The sequence below is a fragment of the Leuciscus leuciscus genome (genome assembly GCF_965113295.1).
Source record: "Leuciscus leuciscus genome assembly, chromosome: 6".
Taxonomy (NCBI): Eukaryota; Metazoa; Chordata; class Actinopteri; order Cypriniformes; family Leuciscidae; genus Leuciscus; species Leuciscus leuciscus.
The window spans coordinates 38,343,053-38,365,056 of NC_138730.1; the positions used below are offsets into that span (position 1 = coordinate 38,343,053).

At 39.1% G+C, this 22,004-nt stretch overlaps 2 protein-coding genes across 3 annotated transcripts in view; one reads left to right on the forward strand and one right to left on the reverse strand.

Moving 5' to 3' along the window:
- Positions 1-57: 57 nt before the first annotated feature.
- Positions 58-13,282, reverse strand: ncapd2 (non-SMC condensin I complex, subunit D2). Its single transcript, XM_082173441.1, has 32 exons — positions 13,132-13,282; positions 12,678-12,805; positions 12,517-12,592; positions 11,306-11,364; positions 11,035-11,210; positions 10,422-10,567; positions 10,172-10,299; positions 9,945-10,068; positions 9,580-9,727; positions 8,794-8,991; positions 8,552-8,686; positions 8,132-8,219; positions 7,841-8,030; positions 7,640-7,758; positions 7,267-7,473; positions 6,932-7,106; positions 6,760-6,844; positions 6,537-6,673; positions 5,916-6,048; positions 5,560-5,635; positions 5,139-5,342; positions 4,501-4,658; positions 4,288-4,396; positions 4,012-4,135; positions 3,590-3,745; positions 2,572-2,749; positions 2,382-2,476; positions 2,216-2,296; positions 843-1,026; positions 571-727; positions 376-483; positions 58-293 (listed from the first exon to the last, which is right to left on the reverse strand). The coding sequence occupies exons 2-32, from the start codon at positions 12,793-12,795 to the stop codon at positions 214-216; spliced, it is 4,152 nt and encodes a 1,383-aa protein (XP_082029567.1). The 5' UTR covers positions 12,796-12,805; positions 13,132-13,282; the 3' UTR covers positions 58-213.
- Positions 13,283-14,117: 835 nt separating this feature from the next.
- The window catches only part of ece2a (endothelin converting enzyme 2a), an 86,773-nt gene continuing 78,886 nt past the window's right edge, over positions 14,118-22,004 (forward strand). Inside the window, exons 1-2 of one of the 2 annotated variants that reach the window (XM_082173696.1) lie at positions 14,118-14,244; positions 14,473-14,636. In XM_082173696.1, the coding sequence (XP_082029822.1) occupies positions 14,477-14,636 (160 nt within the window). In that variant the 5' untranslated portion in view covers positions 14,118-14,244; positions 14,473-14,476. Of the gene's footprint in view, positions 14,637-22,004 lie in introns of both variants that reach the window. The other variant, XM_082173697.1, reaches the window with a different exon arrangement.

Genomic DNA, 22,004 nt, shown 5'->3' on the forward strand with positions numbered 1-22,004 from the left:
CTTACATAAAATAAATAAAACAAAAGTCAATAATTATATGCAACAATCCTTCAGAGCTATTTTTGTGTTTTAAAAACGTTTAATTAAAAATCCACAGAGATTATACCATACATGTGACAACTAAAACATTAAAACATTTAAAAGTCACAGACATAATGTTTAAAATAAGATAAAATTGTATTAAAAAAATAAAAATAAAATAAAAAAGATTGCTCAGTGTCTGAGACGAGTGCGTCGTGTGCGGGCGATGGGTGTCGTCACTTTAGGAGTCTCACTCTCAGCCATGACAGCATCTGAAAAAAATAAATAAATAAAATAATCAGAATGAAGCATAAGAGATGAGAAGAGAAAAAGAATTACATGAAAGTAACTGACCCTCTTCCTCCTCTTCATCACTGGTAAAGGTGATGGCAGGTTTGGGACGAGAACGAGATATTCTTGGGGTTACAAGATCACTGTCATCCAACTTCGGTTTACCACGGCCTGAAGGAGAGGGAGATGCACAATGAGATTCATTTTATAATAGAATTATTTATTGTATGTTTGTGAACAATTAGCTTGAACCTTTACCTCGTGTGGATTTGCGCACACTCTTGAGTGGCTGTGGCGTATGCAAGTTTTGGCTCTGTGTGTCTCCTGTCTGCGGTTCTCTCTCCTCGCTCTCCACATTCTCCAGCCCTTTAGTGTGAACAGCCGTCAAACGCTTCTCATAGTCTTCAACCTGTGCCTAAACAAACAGCTACTTTCAGCATACTAGAACAAACAGCAACCGGTCACCAAGTCACGATCAATGCTCTGTGTGGATACACCGTTTCGCCACCACACATTCACAATTGTAGTACCTTAAACTGTGGTTTTGCTCTTCTACGGAGTTTTGCCGCAATGGACAGGAGAGGCTGATAGACTCCAGGCTCAGTGAGTTTATCACTGTAACAGTCCCAGCACTCCTGCAACTTCTTGAAACCTCGCTCACACACAGACAACAGGGAAAGAGACATGGCCAGATCTGCCCACTGACGCTCGGTCCTGCAGACAGAACACAGGACAGATTACACATAAGAGGGAGATTCAGACCTCATTCTGATCATGTCATAAAGCAGCCCAATCTTACAACAGAAATGCTGCTCTATTAAAGGGATACTTCACCTCTGGAAAGATGAATGTGTATTTAAAATAGGTCATTTATGTAGAAGAAATGTAAAGAAATTTTTGAATTTGGAGCTTTCTAGACTAAGAAAAGCCAGAAAATTCATTTTTGGCTTATGTGGATAAAAGACAACAACTCCCAGAATGCACTTGCTTCACTGCTCTACGAGGCCACTCCCAAGCCACACCTCCCGGTTAGAGAGCGCAGTTGAAAACAACAAGGTTAGGCTACTAGTGAGTCTCCGTGACGAGTTTGTCCGGGATATCGAGATCGCCCAAAATGTCCGGGATTCGGCTTTTGCGTTCTACAGTCGCCATTCATCATGTTTACTGTGGCGAGCAGGACGAGGCTGAGGGCCGCGGGAGAACGGCGCGAGGCCGGTGGCGTGATTACTGAGACGCACCGGTCTACTATCTCTCACGGAGGAGCGGGAATTTTCTTAGCAATGTTAAAACGCACATCAACCGATCACTTGTTTAGCGCTCATGTAAACACTACATTCAGATTCACCAATCGGAATGAATTCAGTTAGATTGAAACAAAAGGTGTGCATGTAAACAATGAATGGCGACTGCAGAAAGCAAAAGCCGAATCCCGGACATTTTAGACGATCTCGGCGGCCGGACATGTCCGGGAAAAAGAGGATGGTAACCCCTACTACTCAGCTTTCTCCTACTACTCAGCTTTCTCCACAGAACAAGAGCCTGCTAGCTTAGCTTCCAAAGAAAGACGGCTGATACTGTGTACATTCTGTGAGTGAGATCCCACCTCCTATGGGCGGGTTGAAAACATGCAGGACAGCCCCTCCTACTGGCTGTAGTCTTTAGCCTCTGGCCAGAAAATCCTCCGATGACGCAATATGACGATTTTTGCGTCATCTGAGGATTTTTTCCAGACAAAAAATACATAAATCTCTCATCCCAGGGGGATATGAGGGTGGAAAGCACGGTAATTCGAAAATACTACAGGTTTTCTACTAATACAAAGCATTCTTGATGCTAAATCCTGAAGTATCCCTTTAATGTTTTCGTGCAGAAAGATGAATTGCACATTGTGTCTGAAACTCACTTTGCAGTTCTGAATCGTTGGCAGAGCTTCTCCACTAAACTCTCGGTCTGTCTCTCTTTAGTGATGTAGGAAAAGAGTTGTCTGAGAAAGAGAAAGAAAGTTAAATCAAAGTGATTTGTCATGTAGAATAAATGAAACTGCAGTAACAGCATTAACGATATCTCACTTCATGATGGTGTTGAAATCCTCCTCCTTCATTCCACGCTCAGGATCAGATAATCGGCTGATGATGTCTGGAAGCAGGTTGTAAATGGCGTTGTCCTGAAGACATAAGCAGAGTATTAGAATTGGGACTTCTCGTTTTCAGAGTTATGAGGGGGATATGAGAGACAGCAGAGCTGCAGTAGAAAAGCTACCTTTGCAGAGAGCTCGTTGAAGAAGTTGAGAGCGAGGCTGGCAATGTGTGGCTCGGGGTCTAGCAGCAGCACTGCAACCTCACTAACCTGACCTTTGACCTTCATCACATCCTTAAGCACCAGCTGCGTCAAAACCATGATGGCGGTCAGACGCACAGATGAATTTTCATCACTCAACCTAAGACAAATCAGTTACAATACTGATCACCACAGTAATAAACATTTCAACTATAGATGCACCGATACTAAGAGTGTCTGATAGCTGATTATTCAGAATTATATTTGCCGTTGCTCTATAATATTAGAGGTTAAAGTTAACAGAGCTATTGTATTCAACTCATAAGGTAGTTTTCATAAACACTTCATGACAAATTCATTCAAGCATACATACATAATTAACAGTAAATAAGCTCCTCTCTAGTGTGTTTTTTTTTAAAGCTAACTAATGAACTGACACATGGTTTACAAGCTGTTTTACTGACATCTTTCCACAGTTGAAACACTGATTAGGCGATTACATGAGACATGGTTCATTTCAGTAAGTTGAACTGTATCTTTCTACATACCTTCTGATGCTCATGTATGTTTTTTGTGCTATAATTTGTATTAAAATGGAAGAGATGACTCATGTTCCGCACTGCCGCTTGAACAGAAGCGCTACAGTGATCTGTCATGTCACATTTAAGAGAGTCAAAACGCCATTGTTTGAATTGTGATCAAAATGGACAGACTTTAAAAGCCTTTATCGTTTGATACCGATCATTGGCCAATTCATCGGAGCATCTCTTATTTCAACTTAGCCCTCTGCCAACCAAATTGTGAAATCACTACTCTGCTTAAATTAGTAAAGTGCCCTAAATTGAAGTGAATCAGAACTTTCAAATGGTGGCAAAGTAATAAGTTTAGTAAGGTGGCAAGAACGATTTCTTTCTGGAACAACCAATTATGCAAAACATCCCAAAACCAGTAGTTGTTTATCAGACAGAAATTCATGAAAGATCTTTTGGCTTGGAGCTACCTGGCATAAAGGTTGGGCGTCCAGGGTTCCAGGATGTTGGGAAAGCGGACTGTTAGATCACCAAGAGCAACAATTGTGTTGGCTCTGACAACAGGAAGTGGGGATTTCTCCAGCACCGTGAACAGCAGCCTGATATTGTCCTTACAAACAGGAGGACTAGAGAAAGACAGATGTTAACATTGCTTGACTAAATGTTATACAACATAAGTTCAAAAGTTTTGGCAGTAAAGACAAATCAATGTTACAAAAGATTTTTATTTCCAATAAATGCTGTTATTTTGAAGCTTCCATTCAAGGAATTCTTAAAATAAAAATGTAATTAATGCTGGCTTTTATTTAGCATAACAGACTTTTCTAAAGTTGACAAAACTTACCAACTGCAAATGTTTAAACTTTAGTGTAAAATATATTAATATAAATACCTGATCATCATATACTGAGACAGAGCCAGGCAGGCAGCAGTGGTGAGTTGAGGGTGGGAATATTTGCCTGGAGAACTGCAAACTTTCACCAGCAGAGGCAGAAATGCACTCAGCATGTTCCCTTCTGCAAAAAAAGAGATCACAGTGCAACAGGGATCAGTGCTTTAGTGCTTTGTCAAGCAGGTAAATCCTTCAATAAACAATTATGAGGATTTCATTTTCTGCATTCCAAGCCAAAACATCAAGAGTCAAATTTGTTTCATTAGATGGGCTCACCGGCCAATAACTCAGTCTCACAGATCTTGCGGATAAACTCAGCTTCAGTGTCTTCAGCTGAAGCGCCAACTAGCCCAAGCTCCTCATCCACACAACTGTCATTAGCCGTCTAGCAAAAGAGGCACAAATCAGTCAACAGCATTATAATGGATCAACACTTTAATGTGATAGTGCAGAAAACAGGTAACAACCAAACAGGGGCCTGTCATTAACCTTTTTGTTGGCAGGTGCCTTCTCTTTCTCCTCCTCTTCTTCCTTTTGTCCTCTCCTCCTCCGTAGCTCAGAGCTGACACTCCTCTCAAGGTGAGATACCTGCCAGAAGGCCACAGCTCCACACAGTGACAGCACCTGGGCCAAGCTCACACAATTCACTAGAAAACAAAAGAGAAAAATCTTACTGACCCCAAACGTCTTAGTCTCTTATGCTCACCAAGGCTGGATTTTTTTATCAGAAATAGTAATATTCTGAACTATTAATTTTAAAATATTACATTTTAATATACAGTATTTTAAAATGCAATTTATTAGTTAGATGGCAAGTGGAATTGTCAGCATCATCACTTAAGTCTTCAGTGTCACATGATCCTTCAGAAATCATTCTAATATGCTGGTGCTTAAGAAACATCTCTTATTAGCCTAATCAATGTTGAAACAGTTGTGTTACTTAATATTTTTGTGGAAACTATTTCTTTGAATAGAAATAGAACAATGTATTTTGTAACAATGTAAAAGTCTTTTGATCGGTTGAATGCCTCATTGCTGAATAAAAGCACAGATTTTCTTTTAAAAACTTAATGACCCTAAACATTTTCCAAAACTATGCAAAAAGTTACATCTCATGTCCACATTACCTTGCTCCTCAGAGTCCTGGGACACACCTTCCTGCAGTTGTGTTTGGGTGGACTCTCTGCCCTCTGTGATTTGTTCCAATAGGAGACGAGCAGAGCGTTGGAGGAGATGGGAACACAGCTGGTCGGGTGACTCAGCTAAGAAGTAGATGACACGGACAGCCTGTTCCATGAAGGTCTGCCAATGGGGGTCAGACTGGACAACTCCTGTTCAAATGAAGATACTGCCATTACCAAACAGGAGATATGTATGAAAGAGAAATTAGATGAGAAAGAGGGAAATGAGAGAAAGACCATGTTACATCCGACATCAACAGATTGGGTGATTGTGGCAAAGCAAGGGTTTTAACCAACACTTGTGATCAGATCACCCAAGACAAAAGCTAATACGAGGTGTAAACACCAAAAAAAGATAAGAACACACCATCAGCAATGGCCTGGGACAGACAGCTGAAGAGATGGTGGTCCATTGGAAGCCTGAAGGGGACACCCTTGGATTGCTTAAACACACAAGAACATACAAATCTGCATATTAGAATCATGTGACACTGAAGCCTGGAGTAATTGCTTCTGTAAATTCACCTTGGCCATCACAGGAAGAAAATCACAAAATATCTAAAAATCATGATTTTAAATTGTAATATTTCACAATACTATAGTTTTTACTGTATATTTATAAGAAAATGCTCCCTTGGTGAGCATAAGAGACATTTCAAAAACAAAAAACAAAAGTTAGACTCCAATATTTTCAAGGGTAGTATATACACAGTGTATACATACCCTCACATAGTCTGTTATATTAACGATGGTGATGAGTGTGTCTCGAGCCAGCAGATAATCTTCTGCAACTTTCTCACCCAGAGCGACAGAGCAGAGTGTGTCCAAATTACTCAGAACCACCTCCCTCTCAGCACTAAACACAAACCAAAAGAAAGGTCAGACAAGTAGTTCACCATGCCTCAAAAATACGACATTTCTTAAGCAGCATGTCAAAGACAAGAATGCCCTCAGATTACCAAAGAACCAGCACATAGCTCATTGGACATTACAGAGATCAGAGCTTCGACCCGTGTCTCCACACACACACACACACACACACACACACACTATGACTACCCTTCCCATCTCTCTCCTGCATTTCTCTGAAGGAGAGCTTGAGGGGAAGAACTTATTTAATGTAGGCAGGCCCTTACAGCAAAGCAGCAAATCTCCACTGCCCAGCCAAGATTACCAGCCATAAGGAGCACAGGAGAGCTCTGACTCTTACCCACTGAGCTCACATTCGCCTTGGTCTCATCATTGGGCAACATTTTTATTATGCTTTATGCTTTGACATTAAATCAGTTCAACTGAATCATTGACTAAAAGATCCAGGAAGTATTAAGAGTTTGAAGGTCTCACCGTGCTGCCATGCCCAGCAGTAGCACTGCAGCTCTCCTATGAAGTGCTTTAGTCTCTCGTTTACCAGAGAACCTCTCCCACAAAACCTGAACCACTGAAGTCTGCAGGGCACTCTCATTGCTGAAAAACTCCTGGACCTGCACCAAGAAAAACAAACAAAAATAAAAACTGTCAAAAGAATAAAGTGTGGGAGTGACTGCTTAAATGAGGGGCTAAAACTCACAATCTCCTCCAGACACTGGACTGTCCCTAATGAAGCATCGACCATCAGCTCTGACAGATTGTCCACTAAAGTCTGAGCCTTCGCTCTGATGGACAAACACAAAAAGCCATTTGAGCTACAGTATATTAAATTGTACTCTTTTAGCCTTGAACAAACCAAAATGTTTGCATACCTGGTGTTGTCCCCATGAGGGTTGAGGTACAGGCGCCTGTAGGCCTGGATAATGGCGTCCTTGATTGTAACATCAGTGGACCAGACCAGAGGCAGCATCTTTCTGACTCCACACACAGAGTCAGCCACACTAAACTCAAATGCTGTGACACAGAACTGCACCGCCTCCTGCACAACTGAGAGAGGGAGACCAGTCAGAGAAAACTAAACACTGTCAACTTATATGTATTGAATGTCACGATGAAACAGAAGTAGCAACAGATCTCTTCTGTATTGTGACATATATTTGAGGAATTATAAAAAAATAAAAAAAAGCAGGTACTTCACAGTAATTACCTGTGGTAGTTTTCCAGTACAGCATGTTGTTAATGACAGCAATGGCTCTTTCCACTTGTAGAGCAAAGCTCTCTGTATCTTTCAAGTACTGAACCAACATCTCCTGCTTCTTGAGTTCACTCTCTTTCCCTTCACTGCCTCCATCCTCTTTCTGTGGGGTGAGTGGAGCGTCGCTTGTCACAGCCTCAGGTGTCTCCTGCTCTGGGCCTGAGGAGAGAGATGCACACCATGTTTTTATTTGGACTAGGAACCCTGTCATCTTATCTAGGGAGGTGAGATGATGCACAAGTTTCTGTCTGACACTATCATGCTCCTCAGCATGATGCTTTAAAATGGAAGTTATTTAGACCATTCAAAGTACCAAAAAACATACCCTTGAAAAGTGTTGCAAGTGTGTTGATCAGCTTTTCTGCATTCAAGTCAGCCAGATCTGAGAAGAATGATGACTCTGGGAACAGGGAGTGTGCCCTCATACACAGACCAACTGCCTTCCTACACACAGTTAAACACCACACATTGCATGTCTGTGTGCAGAAATAAGGGTATGAGAGAATGTGTGTTAGTTCACATGTACCTGTATTTACTTTCCCGGAGAAGCTGTGCAATTTGGATAGCAGTGTCCCGGTCGCTTCTTTCCTCCTCTCCCCCAGTCTCCTCCTCCTCCTCTTCTTCTTCCTCACTTCCAGGCTCCAGCTGTGCTTTCACGGTCATCTCCACCTCTGGCTTCATTGCATCCCAAAGATCGGCTGCTGTGATGACTGCAACTACAAACACAAAGCTATAATCTTACAGCTGGACACAAAATGATAGGAATAATGACCAGCTAAAGACTGAAAGGAACAATTCAATTATAAAAGCAACATACCAGGCACTTGCTCTTTCTGGTTCTCTCTCATCTCTTTTAATTTGGCCATCTCCTTATCCAGGGGCTTTTTTAGGTCTACACTGCTTAACTTAACACAGAATAACAAAAACAGGTATATTTAATTTCTGGCAGAGCTGAATTTTCTGCATCATTACTCCAGTCTTCAGTGTCACATGATCCTATCTATCATCCATGATCTATCCATGTCGAAAACAGTAGTGCTATTCTTTGATTAGAAAGTTCAAAAGAACAGCATTTATTTGAAATAGAAATCTTTTTGTAACAATGTAAATGTCTTTAGTTGCACATTTGATGCATGTAATATGTCCTTTGCAGATAAAAAAAAAAAAAAAAATTACTGACAGCAAACTTTTGTACAGTAGGATATGTACAAGATGTTTTAATTGAGCATGTTCATACCTTGCAGCTGTAAGGGTTATGAGCAATGAAGGCAGCCAGCAGCTGGATGGCACTCTTACACACATGGACAGACTTATCACCCAGACGCCCGACGGTCAGCTCCATAACTTCAGTGTACCTGCACAGTGGCAAGGCCTGTCAGAGGGAGAAGGGGAATTATATATCTCAAGAAAAATACACCTTGTTTTCCGTTGTCATGAAAAGGGGGGGGGGGGGGGGGGGGGACCTCACAAGCCACTCACCTTACTGTTGACAATACGTGCATAGACCTGCAGCACACGTGCTCGGACATGTGAGTGGGCATCATGGATGTGCTCCTGCAGTGTGTCCAGAAAGCGATCTCGGTCGGCACGAGCAGAATCATCCAGCTTATCACCAGACAGAACCCGGACCAGAACATCCCCGAGAACCTCACACACAGCCACTCGCAGACTCGGACTCTGTCCAAACACAAACAACATGTTAACACTTCTTTGATCTAGTGTGTTTCCTAATTTCTTTCTAATAAAGATGCATTGTATTCTGCAAACATTGCTGGCTCTGTGACAAACTGCTCATGCTCCACAATTGTAAGTTGCTTTGGATAAAAGCAGTTTCTAAATGCATTAATATAAATAGCACAGTCAAAAAAGAAAGTTAAGCTATAAAATATAAAACTTTCTTTAACGGTTGCCCTCAGATTACCAAAGAGAGAGCTCAACGCCGACAGAATTATTCCAGAGAACTGAGACTCAACCTGTGACCCCCACACACACACACACACACACAAAAACAACAACTGTAAGCCCCCTCCTTTCTCCTCCCCTATATCTTCAAAGGATAGGAATTTAAGAGGAAGAGGCTTGTTGGATGTAGGCAGGCCCTTACAGCAAGACAGCAAACCTTCACTGCCCAGCCAAGATTACCAGCCAATAGGAACACAGGAGAGCTCAGACTCAAATTCAGTGGGCTCATATTCGCCTTGGTCTCATCACTGGGCAAAAATCCTATGACAGAAGTGATGCAATAGGGAACAAATGCGACTGTACCTCTCCTTCCAGGTGAGCCAGGAGAACACTGATGTTGGGGATCATGGTTTCGGGTACCAGATTACTGAGTTCAGACAGAAAGCTGGAGAAAGCCTTCACACCTGAAGCTTCTCTAGCTAGTTCCTCACTCGACTTTTGACCAATCTCTCTGAAATACATACACATCAGGTTATATAAAAGGATTTTCAAATATTGTCTGAGACAAAGGGGTCCATGGAGTAAAAAAGGTAGAGAACTATTGACTATACTTAATTTTATTTCTATTTGAAACCAAATACTGGTTGAATCAGACTGTAAAGCACAATCTCTATACCCAGCAATACCATTCAAGTAAAAGAACAACACTAAAAAGACTTCAATTTCACCTCATGACCTCTCCAACGATGGCCTTGACCCCATACTCTGTGCTCCAGGCAGCCACAGCTTGTGCACACACAGACGCCAGCTGCTCAAAGTGCTGCAGGAGCTGAATCACCCTCACACATGCTCCTGTACAAGACAGAGAGAGCATAATCAGACAACACTCAGCTCAACATCTAGGCTACAGCAATGCAAACCCACTCATGGGTGTGTGATGTGCATATAAACCCACCCAACATGTGATTGTATTTCTTCACCATGATTCCGAGGACGTGAATGATGGCGTCTCTGGTGGACTTGCTCTTCACGTGGCTTATGGTGGGGTTTTCCAGGAGTTTATAGCAACAGCATGTCACACAGCTACATAAACCAACACACATTGCACAAACAGAAACTGACACTTGTGATCAATGAAGACATAGAAAGTTTAAAAAGATTAAACAAAGCAAGGGTGAGAGACAGTTTAAGAGGAAGACAGTTACCTGACAAACTCTTCCTCCACTAGAGACAAACTCCACAGAGTGCGGATGTCCAACTGCAGCAATTGAGTCAAACACTGAAGAACTGTCTCTCTCTCACTGTCCCACTGCAGGAGACCTTTTCCAGCACCTTTATCCTTCTTACGACCCTGAGAGAAACACAGAGAAACGTTTAATATGTTGTACACAAAATCAACAAGCTCAGAAGCAACAGTTGTTGCCCTCAGATTACCAAAGAAGACATTCACAGCTGGTGGGCTCATTAGGAGATGCGACTCTTTGCTAACTGACACATTTACACACACACACACACACACACACACACACACACACACACACACACACACACACACACACACACACACACACACTGTAAGCTGTCAAATCAGCCACAAATGTCCATTTCTAAAGGAGAATTGTATTATGAGTGACAGCTGGCATCAATATGGGTGGGCCCTTACAGCAGCGCAGCAAATCTCCACTGCTCTGCCAAGATTACCCACCAATCAGTTAACAAGAGAACACAAAATCCCACCCAATAAGCTCATATTTGCCTTGTTCTCATCATGGGGCATAGTATGACACTAATGAAAAACTTGATAACATCCAGCTGTACCTTGCTGGGTGCTGTGACGATAGTCTCCCTGTATGAGTCGCTCTCAAGTGTTTCTGTGAGTTTGCAGAGCAGAAAAACACTCATTTTCACAGCGTTGAGCTGCTGTTTGCGGTCCACGGCTGACAGAGAGCCCGACAGGAGGAGAGTCGGCAGGGAAACCGACAGACCCCTGACCACTGAGAACGAAGACAGCATTGTGATACATTGTTGGAAATGTAGTTTTGATTCTTTGAACATAACTAGATTTAGCTTGATTATGAGTGATACCAACCTTGTATCAGCAACTCCAGCATGTCTTCTTTCACCGCCACATCTACTGTGCGACAATGTCTAAACGCAATCAGAAAATGATGCTTAGCCAAGTCGTGGAGTTAAAGCAATAGTTTACCAAAAAATTTTAAATGTCATTAATTACTCACCCTCATGTCGTTCCAAACCGGTAAGACTTTCAAATAATCTTCAGAACACAAATTAAGATATTTATGAAATCTGAGAGTTTTCTGTCTCTCACTTGACAGTTAAGCAATGGCCACTTTGACGCTTTAAAAAGTTCATAAAACTAATCCATAAGAATTGAGCAGTTTAGTCCAAAATTTCTAGAGAAACACAATTGCTTTATATGATAAACAGATTGAATTTAAAACTTATTCACAAACATTTATCAACTCACACATCAGTTGTGGTAAACAGAAGCTCAAGCATGTTCACCAATGAGGTTCATTTTCATGTGTGATTGGACATGTTTGATCTTGTGCAAGAACCAATGAAAATTGGACTAAACCGCTCAATTTATACGGATTAGTTTTAATGACCTTTTTGAAGCGTGGTGGTTGCGTAGCTATCAATGGAGGGACAGAAAGCTCTCAGGTTTCATCAAAAAGATCTTCATTTGTGTTCCGAATATGAACAAAAGTCTTACGACATAGAACGACATGAGGGTGAATAATTAAATGACAGAATGTTCATTTTTGGGTGAACTAACCCTTCAATGTTTAACAGGGCTCATAACATAGCTACCCCTCACCCATCTGTTATGCATATAGCTTGGTTTAATACCCATATTGGTTTCTTGTCATGCATTGTGTGTGCATGTGAACCCATGCCCTAGTTTATTAGTTAGTTGTTCTTTAGGCTGCTGATTTTTGTTCATGGTATTATTTAGCTGCAACAGATTGTTTTGCAAAAAGACACAGAATAAATATGAAAACCGTGAAACATCTAAATATCTCAATTCAAATAAATATGAAACATCAAAATGTTTGACTTCGAATTGGGATTCGAATTCTTACATTTCAATTGATACCCAACCCTAGTTATTATGGTTGCCTTGTTTTAATTTAATGATTCATCACCTCTTTGTATTAATACTGTAAAACACCAGTTTTGCAGGTTTAACTGCTGCCAAAACATATAGGTTGTATAACAAAACTTGAACCAATTTTACACTCATTTATCTAAAAAGGAATGTGTGTCCACACTTACTGCAAAACACTGTATGCTGTGTCAAAATGCTCCAGGATGCACAGGGACCCTTGGCTTCTCAGTGCTGCTTTAAAGCCTTCGCAAGAGACAGAAAAAAAGTAATTATTCCACTACAGAAATAATGAAATGTAAACAGATTAAAAGAGCCCAGCAGCACTTACTGTTGATGTGAGAGGGGAGCTGTTTAGCAGACAGCACATCCTGAACCACATACTGGTTAACAGCACCAGACTTCACGAGATCATCCAAACAAACCGGCACGATAAAATCCCACGACATCTCTGCACGCCTGAACAACAAGCAGTGAATATAAATATGTTTATCTGTAGGAACCAAAGTCACCGCAACGCAGGAGCAGAAAAAAAAACACGTTTACATATGTCTTATAGAGGTCATTGTACTTAAATCAGTACCTCGTTTAACATAATCGCAAAATAAAGAAAATAACGAGTTTTAATTGATATTATTAAACTGAAGCAAAACGTTTGTTTTGTTTGACAGGGTAAGCTAACATGCTACGCTAACTCACAGTATGAACAGACAAAAAAAATGTTTCTTAGTAAACGACACTTTCCAATGTTTAAAAAAAGTAATATCGCATATCCGAAAACCTACCGTGCAAACCGACCGCCTTATTCCGAACCACACCAAATCAGATGAACTACCCCGAAGAAAGAAAGTTGACTGTATTGACTGAACGGTTTGAGTCGCAGCTTTGAATTTCACACAGCGCGCCAACGGAAGGACGTCATCACTGACTCCGCCCACTCACAAGTGCTGAAGTCATCAGTAGAGGGCGCCACACTACTCTGCGATAATGGTAGTGATTTTCAGATTTTTAAAGAATACAAAAATGCTACACTAAAAAACACATACGGTTATGTGGCCATTAAAAACAACTCATGCAATGTTACGGTACAATTTTGTAAAACCAAACAAACAAATATTTTGTAAACACTATGAATTTTGAAAGTATACATTTATGGGAAAATAATGTTTTATAAGTCAAAAGTAGCCTACATACATTTCCATAAACCTCTTCTTATTTATTGTAAAGTTTTACCATCTCACTTATGTTGGAGTGTCTTGTATGCATTCTATGTTTAGTTCATGTGTATAGCATTATTTAATGTATTGTGTTTCTTCTGGTTGTTTTTGTTTTATTTTACTCTTGAACATTTAAATTATTTTAGTCCCTCTTGTATCAACGATTTACCAAGTCTCTTCACAGGACCATCATCATCAATGCCCATTCAGAATAACAATGACTGCAAATAAAACAGTGACAAGCTGCGAACAGTGCAGATGAATCCTTCTAAAGAGAGACGATCAAGCATTGAAAGGCTGATAATAGACTTTGGGCAGTTAGGAAACTAAAGGAGGATAGTGTCGATTGATTGTGATTGGAAGCACCTACAACGAAACTATACAATAACTCAGTGGTAAATTGTGTAACTTACATAAAATACATAAATAGTACATAAAATTGTTCATTTCCCAATATCAACCTCTTGCATTTAGTTAAACTTTTATTTTGACAGCATTGCATTGATTTCCCACTCTTGGCGTCACGATGACCACACGAGGTTAGAGTGCATGAAAAAAGAAACACACGTGGGTTGTCTTGTCAGACAAAAATACCCGCTAGTAATTTCGCCCATTCTTTTATTCAGTGTTTTAGACGCATATGTTTTAATTCATATTAAAACTGATAAATATATTGAGCTGGTAAGAGCCTCTGGATACCGATGTTTATTTTATAGTTTGCCAGCTGATAGTTCTAACCGCATTGAACTAGTGTTTCTGAACCAACAACATGCAAAATATTTACAGATCAGGCAATATTTACAGATATACAAACCATCACAATAGTTGATATGACAGTCAGCAACGAATATTTTAATAACAAGCCTGTATTCATTTAATAACAGTAGGACTTTCGTTTATATTTTAAAGAAGGATGGAATATTTGCCGGACTCTAACGCCAGATATAAAGATGTGGAATACTGGAATGAGCGGTACCGGACGGAGGAGAGCTTCGAGTGGTTCGGAGACTTCACTAAATTTGGACATCTGCTCAAACAGCATGTGGGATCTGAAGAAAACATTTTGATGCTGGGTAAGTTAGACAGTCCAAAAACTACATTTACAATTTGAAATGTTAATATTTAGCTGATTGTGTATAATACATCTGATCAGTAGGGGGCGCTACTGCACTTCTTGTGTTTTTATTTTTGGCGCACCCAGCTATTTTTTGGTTGCCAATTTTATAATTTGAAAAGAAATACCACTTTACCGAAAATATATTAAAATGTTGTGCACCGGTGCTGTTGAGACGAATAAGAGCCAAATGTTAGCAAAAACTCACTGGATCCATCTTTAATGAGCAAATTGATATAATGTGACTCAATCATCATGTATCCCAAGTTATTCATCTTTATCTTTAAATTTAGGTTGCTAACAGAAGTTGCATTTTAGTTAAAGTCACCATGAAATCAAGACCTTATGCGCCAGAGAAACAAGTGCGCAGCCATCTTTAGAATTTTGATTTTGTCTTTGAACTTCCATTTTTGTGTTAGCAATGTATTTCTATGGCATTGCTGAGTAATTCTTTGGTGAAGTGGATTTACTTATTGTAGTGTTAACAAAAGTTATCAAGAGCATTGAAATGTTTGAAGCGGATGTCATAACAAATGTCAGTAGACCAAGAAGATTTTAAAGTGAGCGGTAAATTCATAAATATCTTATGGTAAGAGGGTAAGATCTTACCTTCATGCTGTGGAATTACAAACCGGAAGACCGAACACAACGAGCTATTGCAACTTCCGTTTTGTTCTTCTATTCTAATAATCTTAATATCAGTTATTCAGCAGATGCTTGACAGTACAGTTCCTTCAGGGATGTCCCCCTTTGGGTATCCTGGGATCATGTTACTTGTTGGCATGTTGGACATACAGGAACTCCTTACAGGGTTTGAACGTATGACCTTCCTTGCGTTTCCAGCTTTTTAAAAGCATGTAACCCCAGGAACCTAGAAATATGAAAAATATTCACAAGTACTTATCACAAAGAGAAACTCAAGAATGGTCTCCTATCATCTGGTTGGCCTAGACAAGGAACTTTTGTTTCTTGATACATTTTCAAGATTTTGTACTCCCAGATTTGTTATTTAAAAATCATGTCAGGCAGACAAACAATGAGCTGAAGGGGGCAGTGTTACTCAACTCACTCACAATATGGATTATATATTCAGCATGGACCTCTGACATGCTCTCTGAGCTCCAGATCTGTTCTTCAATGCACTGACACAAGCTCCCATCCCCCTGGGGTTCAGCTAGATCTCAATCCAATTACCAACACTTAAAGTGGCATAATAAAAGCGCATTGGTTTAGGGGCTAGTGTAGGTCAATTTGATCTTTATTTCATGCAGTTTTAAAGAGCATGGATCAATGAAGTGTGTTCCTAACCTAGCGTTTGAAGACCAGTGGTTAACCTTGGAATTGTAAGCCCAGTTTCACAGACAAGGCTTAAGCCTAGTCTCAGACTAAAATGCATGTTTGAGCTATTTTAACTGATAGCAACATATCTTAAAATATGTCAGTGCCATTGTTTTGTCTCAAGATGCATACCAGTAATGTTTTTTTTCTAAGACATATTTATAAAAGCTACTTAATGTCTGAATTGAACTAAGGCCTAATCCTGGCTTCATCTAAACCCAGTCTGTGAAACCAGGCAGTAGTGTTGTTTTTTTAGTCTGATGTGTGTAGCTTCTGGTTAGTTTGATCTGAGGTTTTCAATCTTTTAGATGCCACAGATTCCCAAACATGATCTTCCTTGTGCGAAGGACCCCCACCCTCAAATTTAGAAGGCAACTTTATGTTTTTATATATAAAGATCAAATTAATAGTGTGAAAATTAGTATTATAAATGTTTATAATATTTTTTGGAAAATATTTAGGTTCTATTTTGTTGCATCACTACATTCTTTTATTTAAATTAATTTGTATTTATTTAAATATATTTTTTGGATAAATTATTAGTTTTTTTTCCACATTTATTTAAATCATGTTTAATTTATTTTAGTTTATTTAGTTTAAATCTATTTATATTAGTTTAATCTTATTTTAGTATTTAGATTTATTGTTTTTCTCTAAACCTTTCCTCGGACCCCCTTTTTTCCCGGTCCCCTTGAAAACCCCTGAGCTAGTTGTTCGATTTTGCTAAATTAATTTAAAAGTGTTTGATTAATGTTTAAATGTTGTTGTTATATATTTATATTTATATTTATATATTTATATATTTATATATTTATATATTTATATATTTATATATTTATATATTTATATATTTATATATTTATATATTTATTTTATTTATTTATTTCAGTAATAAATAGATATCCAGTGACTGACTTCAGGAATACTCGTTTAACGAAAAACTAGGATTTGATTTCATCAGCTCAGTGAGGAAACACCTTTCTTCTTTCACCTTTCATCTCCTCCTCTGTTTCCCTCTCTTTCATTCTCTCTCCCCACACAGACACCCTTTCTGCACTCACATCATGTTCCCTCCGCAGTCCACAACACGCTCTCTCCATGACCTTTCTCAAGCGGGGAACAGGGTGAGGAGTTCTTCCGCACGTACCCTCTCTCATAAGCTTCACTTGTGACCTCTGACACAATTAATGTAGTGTTTTTTTTTTAATGTAATGCACCAGTCATTACCCTTTTACCTCTAAATTGCTGCTGAATAGAACATTCTCTGTCCCCTTTTTTTTATCTCATAGTTATAAAATGTATTTTGTTCTTTCTTGCTGAATTGCTTGGGATTGTGTTCTCTAATGTTCTCTTTCTCTCCATCCATCTCTTTCTCAGTTCTCTTCTTGTGTGTGTGCGTATAACTAATGTCTAATGGATCAGGGTAGAATTGGACAGTTTATTTATGCTCAAGGACACTGTTCTTTCAGAACTGCCACTGCAACATTTGTGTCCTCCCTTACCCAGAATGCACTAGCTCAGGCTGTTAAAGCTGCATGTGTCTCAAGTTTCTGTGGATGTGGAATGATTTGTGGCATGAGGAGAAGTGGATTCCCCTCAGTTAACATTAGCAGATTCTGTCACAAGCAGAGGCAGTTAATATCCCAGCGTGCCCTTCATCTGTATGTGTACATAAAAACATAGAATTTGGAAAGCGAGATCTTATTTGATCTGTTAAAATAAGAGTTTGATACATACTATAGATATACACTTTCTTCCTAGTCCACACAGACCATTATTGGGAATAAAGCTGCAAAAATGACTCATTCGTAATCGTAAATAGTCATGGCTATGATGGCACAACCATCACCACATTTGCATATCAATGTCTGTTCAGCAATTTGTCTCACCCTGATGAACGACGTGTAAACTGTGCTAGCATGCGGAGGTTATGTGATCATAACAGATGTCATTTACATATAGTGGTTTTAAAGGTGGCAAAAACTGTGTTTAGTTCTATGGTAGTGGGGGTGTGGAAAGGATCATGAAAAAATATATTATGGCTTTGTTTGGTACAAGAAACCTTAAAGGAACACTCCACCGTTTTTTGAAATAGGGCTTATTCACCTTCTTTCCCACATTTAGATAGGTGGGCAAATGCATTTTTGTCTCAGTGCATGCATTGTTTTAGTTTGACAGGGTCGGCGTGAGCTTAGCTTAGCATAATGAATGGAATCCTTTGTTGCCAGCTAGCATGTCCTGAATAAAAGTGATAAAAAAAAAAAAAAAAAACCTACCTAATTACTTCTTGTGGCCTGCGTATTCACAACAAGCACAAATAGCGATGCAGATTAACACTAGGCGATTTCCTAGGCAGATATTAACTTATATATTAAGGACTATATTAGGGGGAAGCACAGGCGAAGCACTGCTACTTGGGCGTGATATCTCTGCGCCCAAGTAGCAGTGCTTCACCTGTGCTTCCCCCTAATATAGTCCCAAGTCAAAATCTGCATAGGAAATCGCCTAGTGTTAATCTGCATCGCTATTTGTACTTGTTGTGAATACGCAGGCCACAAGAAGTAATTTTTTATCACTTTTACTCAGGACATGCTAGCTGGCAACAAAGGATTCCATTCATTATGCTAAGCTAAGCTAGCGCCAACCCTGTCAAACTAAAACAATGCATGCACTGAGACAAAAATGCATTTGCCCACCTATCTAAATGTAGGAAAGAAGGTGAATAAGCCCTATTTCAAAAAACGGTGGAGTGTTCCTTTAATTCATGGCCTGTTTAAACTGTATGCAAGAATGGACACTTGTTAAAGTGATCAAGAAATCGCGTTTAGCACTCATTGTACTTCAGTAATGTTTTTGGAAGAAGTCTCTTATGCTCACCAAAGCTTTAATATTATAATTTAAAATAACTGTTTTCTATTTTAATATATTTTATAATGTAATTTATTCCTGTGGTGGCAAAGCAGAATTTTCAGCAGTCTTCAGTGTCACATGATCCTTCAGAAATCATTCTAATATGCTGATTTGCTGCTTAAGAAACATTTCGTGTTATTATCAGTGTTGAAAACAGTTGTGCTGCTTCATATTTTTCTGGAAACTGTCATGCATTTCTTTTTACAGGATTCATTGATGAATAGGAAGTTCAAAATAACAGCATTTATTTGAAATAGATTTTTTTGTAACATTATAAATGTGTAACCTTTGATCAATTTAATTCATCCTTGCTGAATAAAAGTATTTCTTTCTTTCAAAAATGACTTGCCTAAACAATTTTAACGGTAGTGTACGTGTTTTTGTGAGTACATCCATCAGGAAATAACTGGATTTTGAGAAGTGGTCTTTATTGATTAAGTTTGCAGGACAAATCGTGTTTACCACAGTTACACATTCATTTCTACCTATAACATTCAGAAAATATTGGCACATTCCACAGATTAAAATGATAGTTTACTCTAAAATGAAAACTGTCATCATTTACTTTCTCTAATGTCATTGCAAACCCTTGGGCATTTTTGTCTTTTTCTGCAGAACGCTAAAAGATGATTTTTTGAAAAATGTCTTTGTGATTCTTTGTTTTTGTGTCTTTACAATTAAAGTGAATGGGGTCCAACACTGTTTTGGATGAAACAGTTTAAAAATATATATCTCCTTTTGTGTTCTGCAGATCAAATCATACAGGTTTGAAACGCCATGACTCGAAAAGGGTGAGTAAATGATGACATTTTCATTTTTGGTTTAACTATCTCTTTAAAACCGTTAGTTTGGCGGCCATTGAAATTGATGTCAGTCAGGAAGCATTATTGATGAGTAGATATAATTTTCTGTGGTATTTGACACTATGCTGTCTATGGATTTGTATTAAACCCGGAGCATTCCTTTAATGTTGTTTACCCATGTGTATTCCTAGTAGGTCTTCTCAAGTGGGTCTTTTTTCCACTCAGTCAGTGGGCAAACTCGCATTCATTAGAGTCACTGCTGACAGAATGGAAAGAGCAAAGATAGAGGAGGGAGGCGATAGGGTGGTCTTTGAAGTGCCATGGCAGCTCATTCCAGCAGGGTCCCCCCATGCACACTCCTCTCTCGGTTGCTATTGGTTTCACTGCAGTGAACAAGCTAACAAAGAAGGAGAGATGCGTTCAAGTGTCCTTTTGTAGTGAGTCTGAACAATCACATTTCATCTTCAGTGAAATCCTGAAGAGTTTGAGGGAATTGAGTTTTGAATGAACCATCTTGAATAGAGAAATCATGAGTCACTATCGGTCAGAATGAGTGTGAGTCAGCGCGCTCGCATCTCTTTTCTCTCACTCTCGGCATTCATTACCCCCAGAGACACGTAACGTTCTGAACCCTGAAGTCCTGCAGTCTAGATCTGCTGCGGTTGAGTTAAAGATACACCACTTCACTTTATGAATGAATGAATGAATCAGTGAAGGGATGAATGAAAAGAAAGTGAGCAAATGAATGAACTGTGGGGGAGGGGAAGGCTGCAGTGTTATGCGGTATATACTTGTCCCCGCCAATCCTTTTTTGTTCTTCCTTCCTCTCCCCCTGCCGTCTGATTGGCTGAGAGGGTTCAATGCTGCTGGAAGGTACTGCAGTCATGTGGGGGTTACCCCCCTCCCTCCCCACCACAACCTCTGCAGTTTATGAATGAAAGTTGGGAAAATTGAATGAAGAAATGGGTTGCATGTGAGCGAATTGTGTGTGCTTCACCCACTGTTGTGCTCAAGTGGGAATATCTGTCTTGTTTTGGCTTTTTTTGTGTATTTTGTACGCATACTGTATATTCATAAGAATATAGTGTGTTTTACTATAATTTTGTGCGTGATACTGATAAAAAAGATTTTTTTTGTAGTCAAATGAGGGTGCTTGCACAGAAAATATGGGCTTTTTGTGTTGGACATTGTTTTTTTGTTTTGTTAAATACATATTTTGCATTTATACTGTTTAAGCATTAGACAACCGCTGGCTGATGATCTGAATGAGTTCTATTGTCGTTTTGACAGGTGCTGTCAACACAAGCATGAAATGTGTTGTGTTTCGTGTGTATTACTGGATGTGATCTTATGTGATATTAGCTAAATATTTGTGTAGATTTATATGGGTGTTCCTGCTTATAAATTTTTTTGTTGCGTGTTTGGACCTTTTTTTTATGCATACGTCTTTATGTAGTGTTTTACTGCTTTATCATGTAAAAATGTGCGTATTTGCTTTTATACACTATACCGTATTATTTTTATTTTTTTACATTTTTTTATAAAAAATGCAGTAATATTGTGGAATATTATTACCAATTAAAATACCCATTTTCTATTTTAATATATATTTAAATATATAATTTATTCCTGTCATGCCAAAGTTTAATTTTCAGCAGCCATTAATCCAGTTTTTTGTTCTGCTTAGTTTTGCATACAGTATAAGCGGAAAAATATAATTCAATTTGTCGTGGATATGATTTTCTATAATAAAAAAAAAATGTTTTATACTTTAAAGAGTGTGCACTGTGTGTCTGCATATAAAATATGTTTTTGAGTTTTGGATATAGTTTTGTGTAGGTTATATTTATGTATTTTGTATTATGCATGACCTTGTAGTAGCACATATGCATTATGTGACCTTGTGAAAATCTGGCTTTGTGTGTTTGACTTTTAAATGTGTTGATTATTTGTTTGGAGATCAGGGAGAATTCCTCCCATTCTCTCTCTCTTTATTTCTCTCTCTGTGACTCGTGTCTGGAATGTTAACTGGGTTACCCGGGCAACAGGGCTCGGATGATAGATGGGCTCTCCTCCGATAAATGGGGCAGTGGATGCACATGAAAGAAAACTGTTTGGGTATGTGTGATTTATGAAAGGGTTTGAGTTTAACCCTGTACCTGATAACTGTACACTAGATCAGCTGTGATTTAGTCACCCGAAATCCGCTGTTAAAAATAAATCATCCAAAACTCCCCCACCCGATTGTCACTTTACAATTATTCTAATAATCAGTG

Coding starts and splice junctions, on each gene's coding strand:
- ncapd2 (XM_082173441.1), bottom strand. CDS start 12,795: ATGTCGTGGGATTTTATCGTGCCGGTTTGTTTGGATGATCTCGTGAAG. Junction 4,397..4,500: donor AGGCACCTGCCAACAAAAAG/GTTAATGACAGG, acceptor CTCTTTTGCTAG/ACGGCTAATGACAGTTGTGT. Junction 728..842: donor GAGCAAAACCACAGTTTAAG/GTACTACAATTG, acceptor CTGTTTGTTTAG/GCACAGGTTGAAGACTATGA.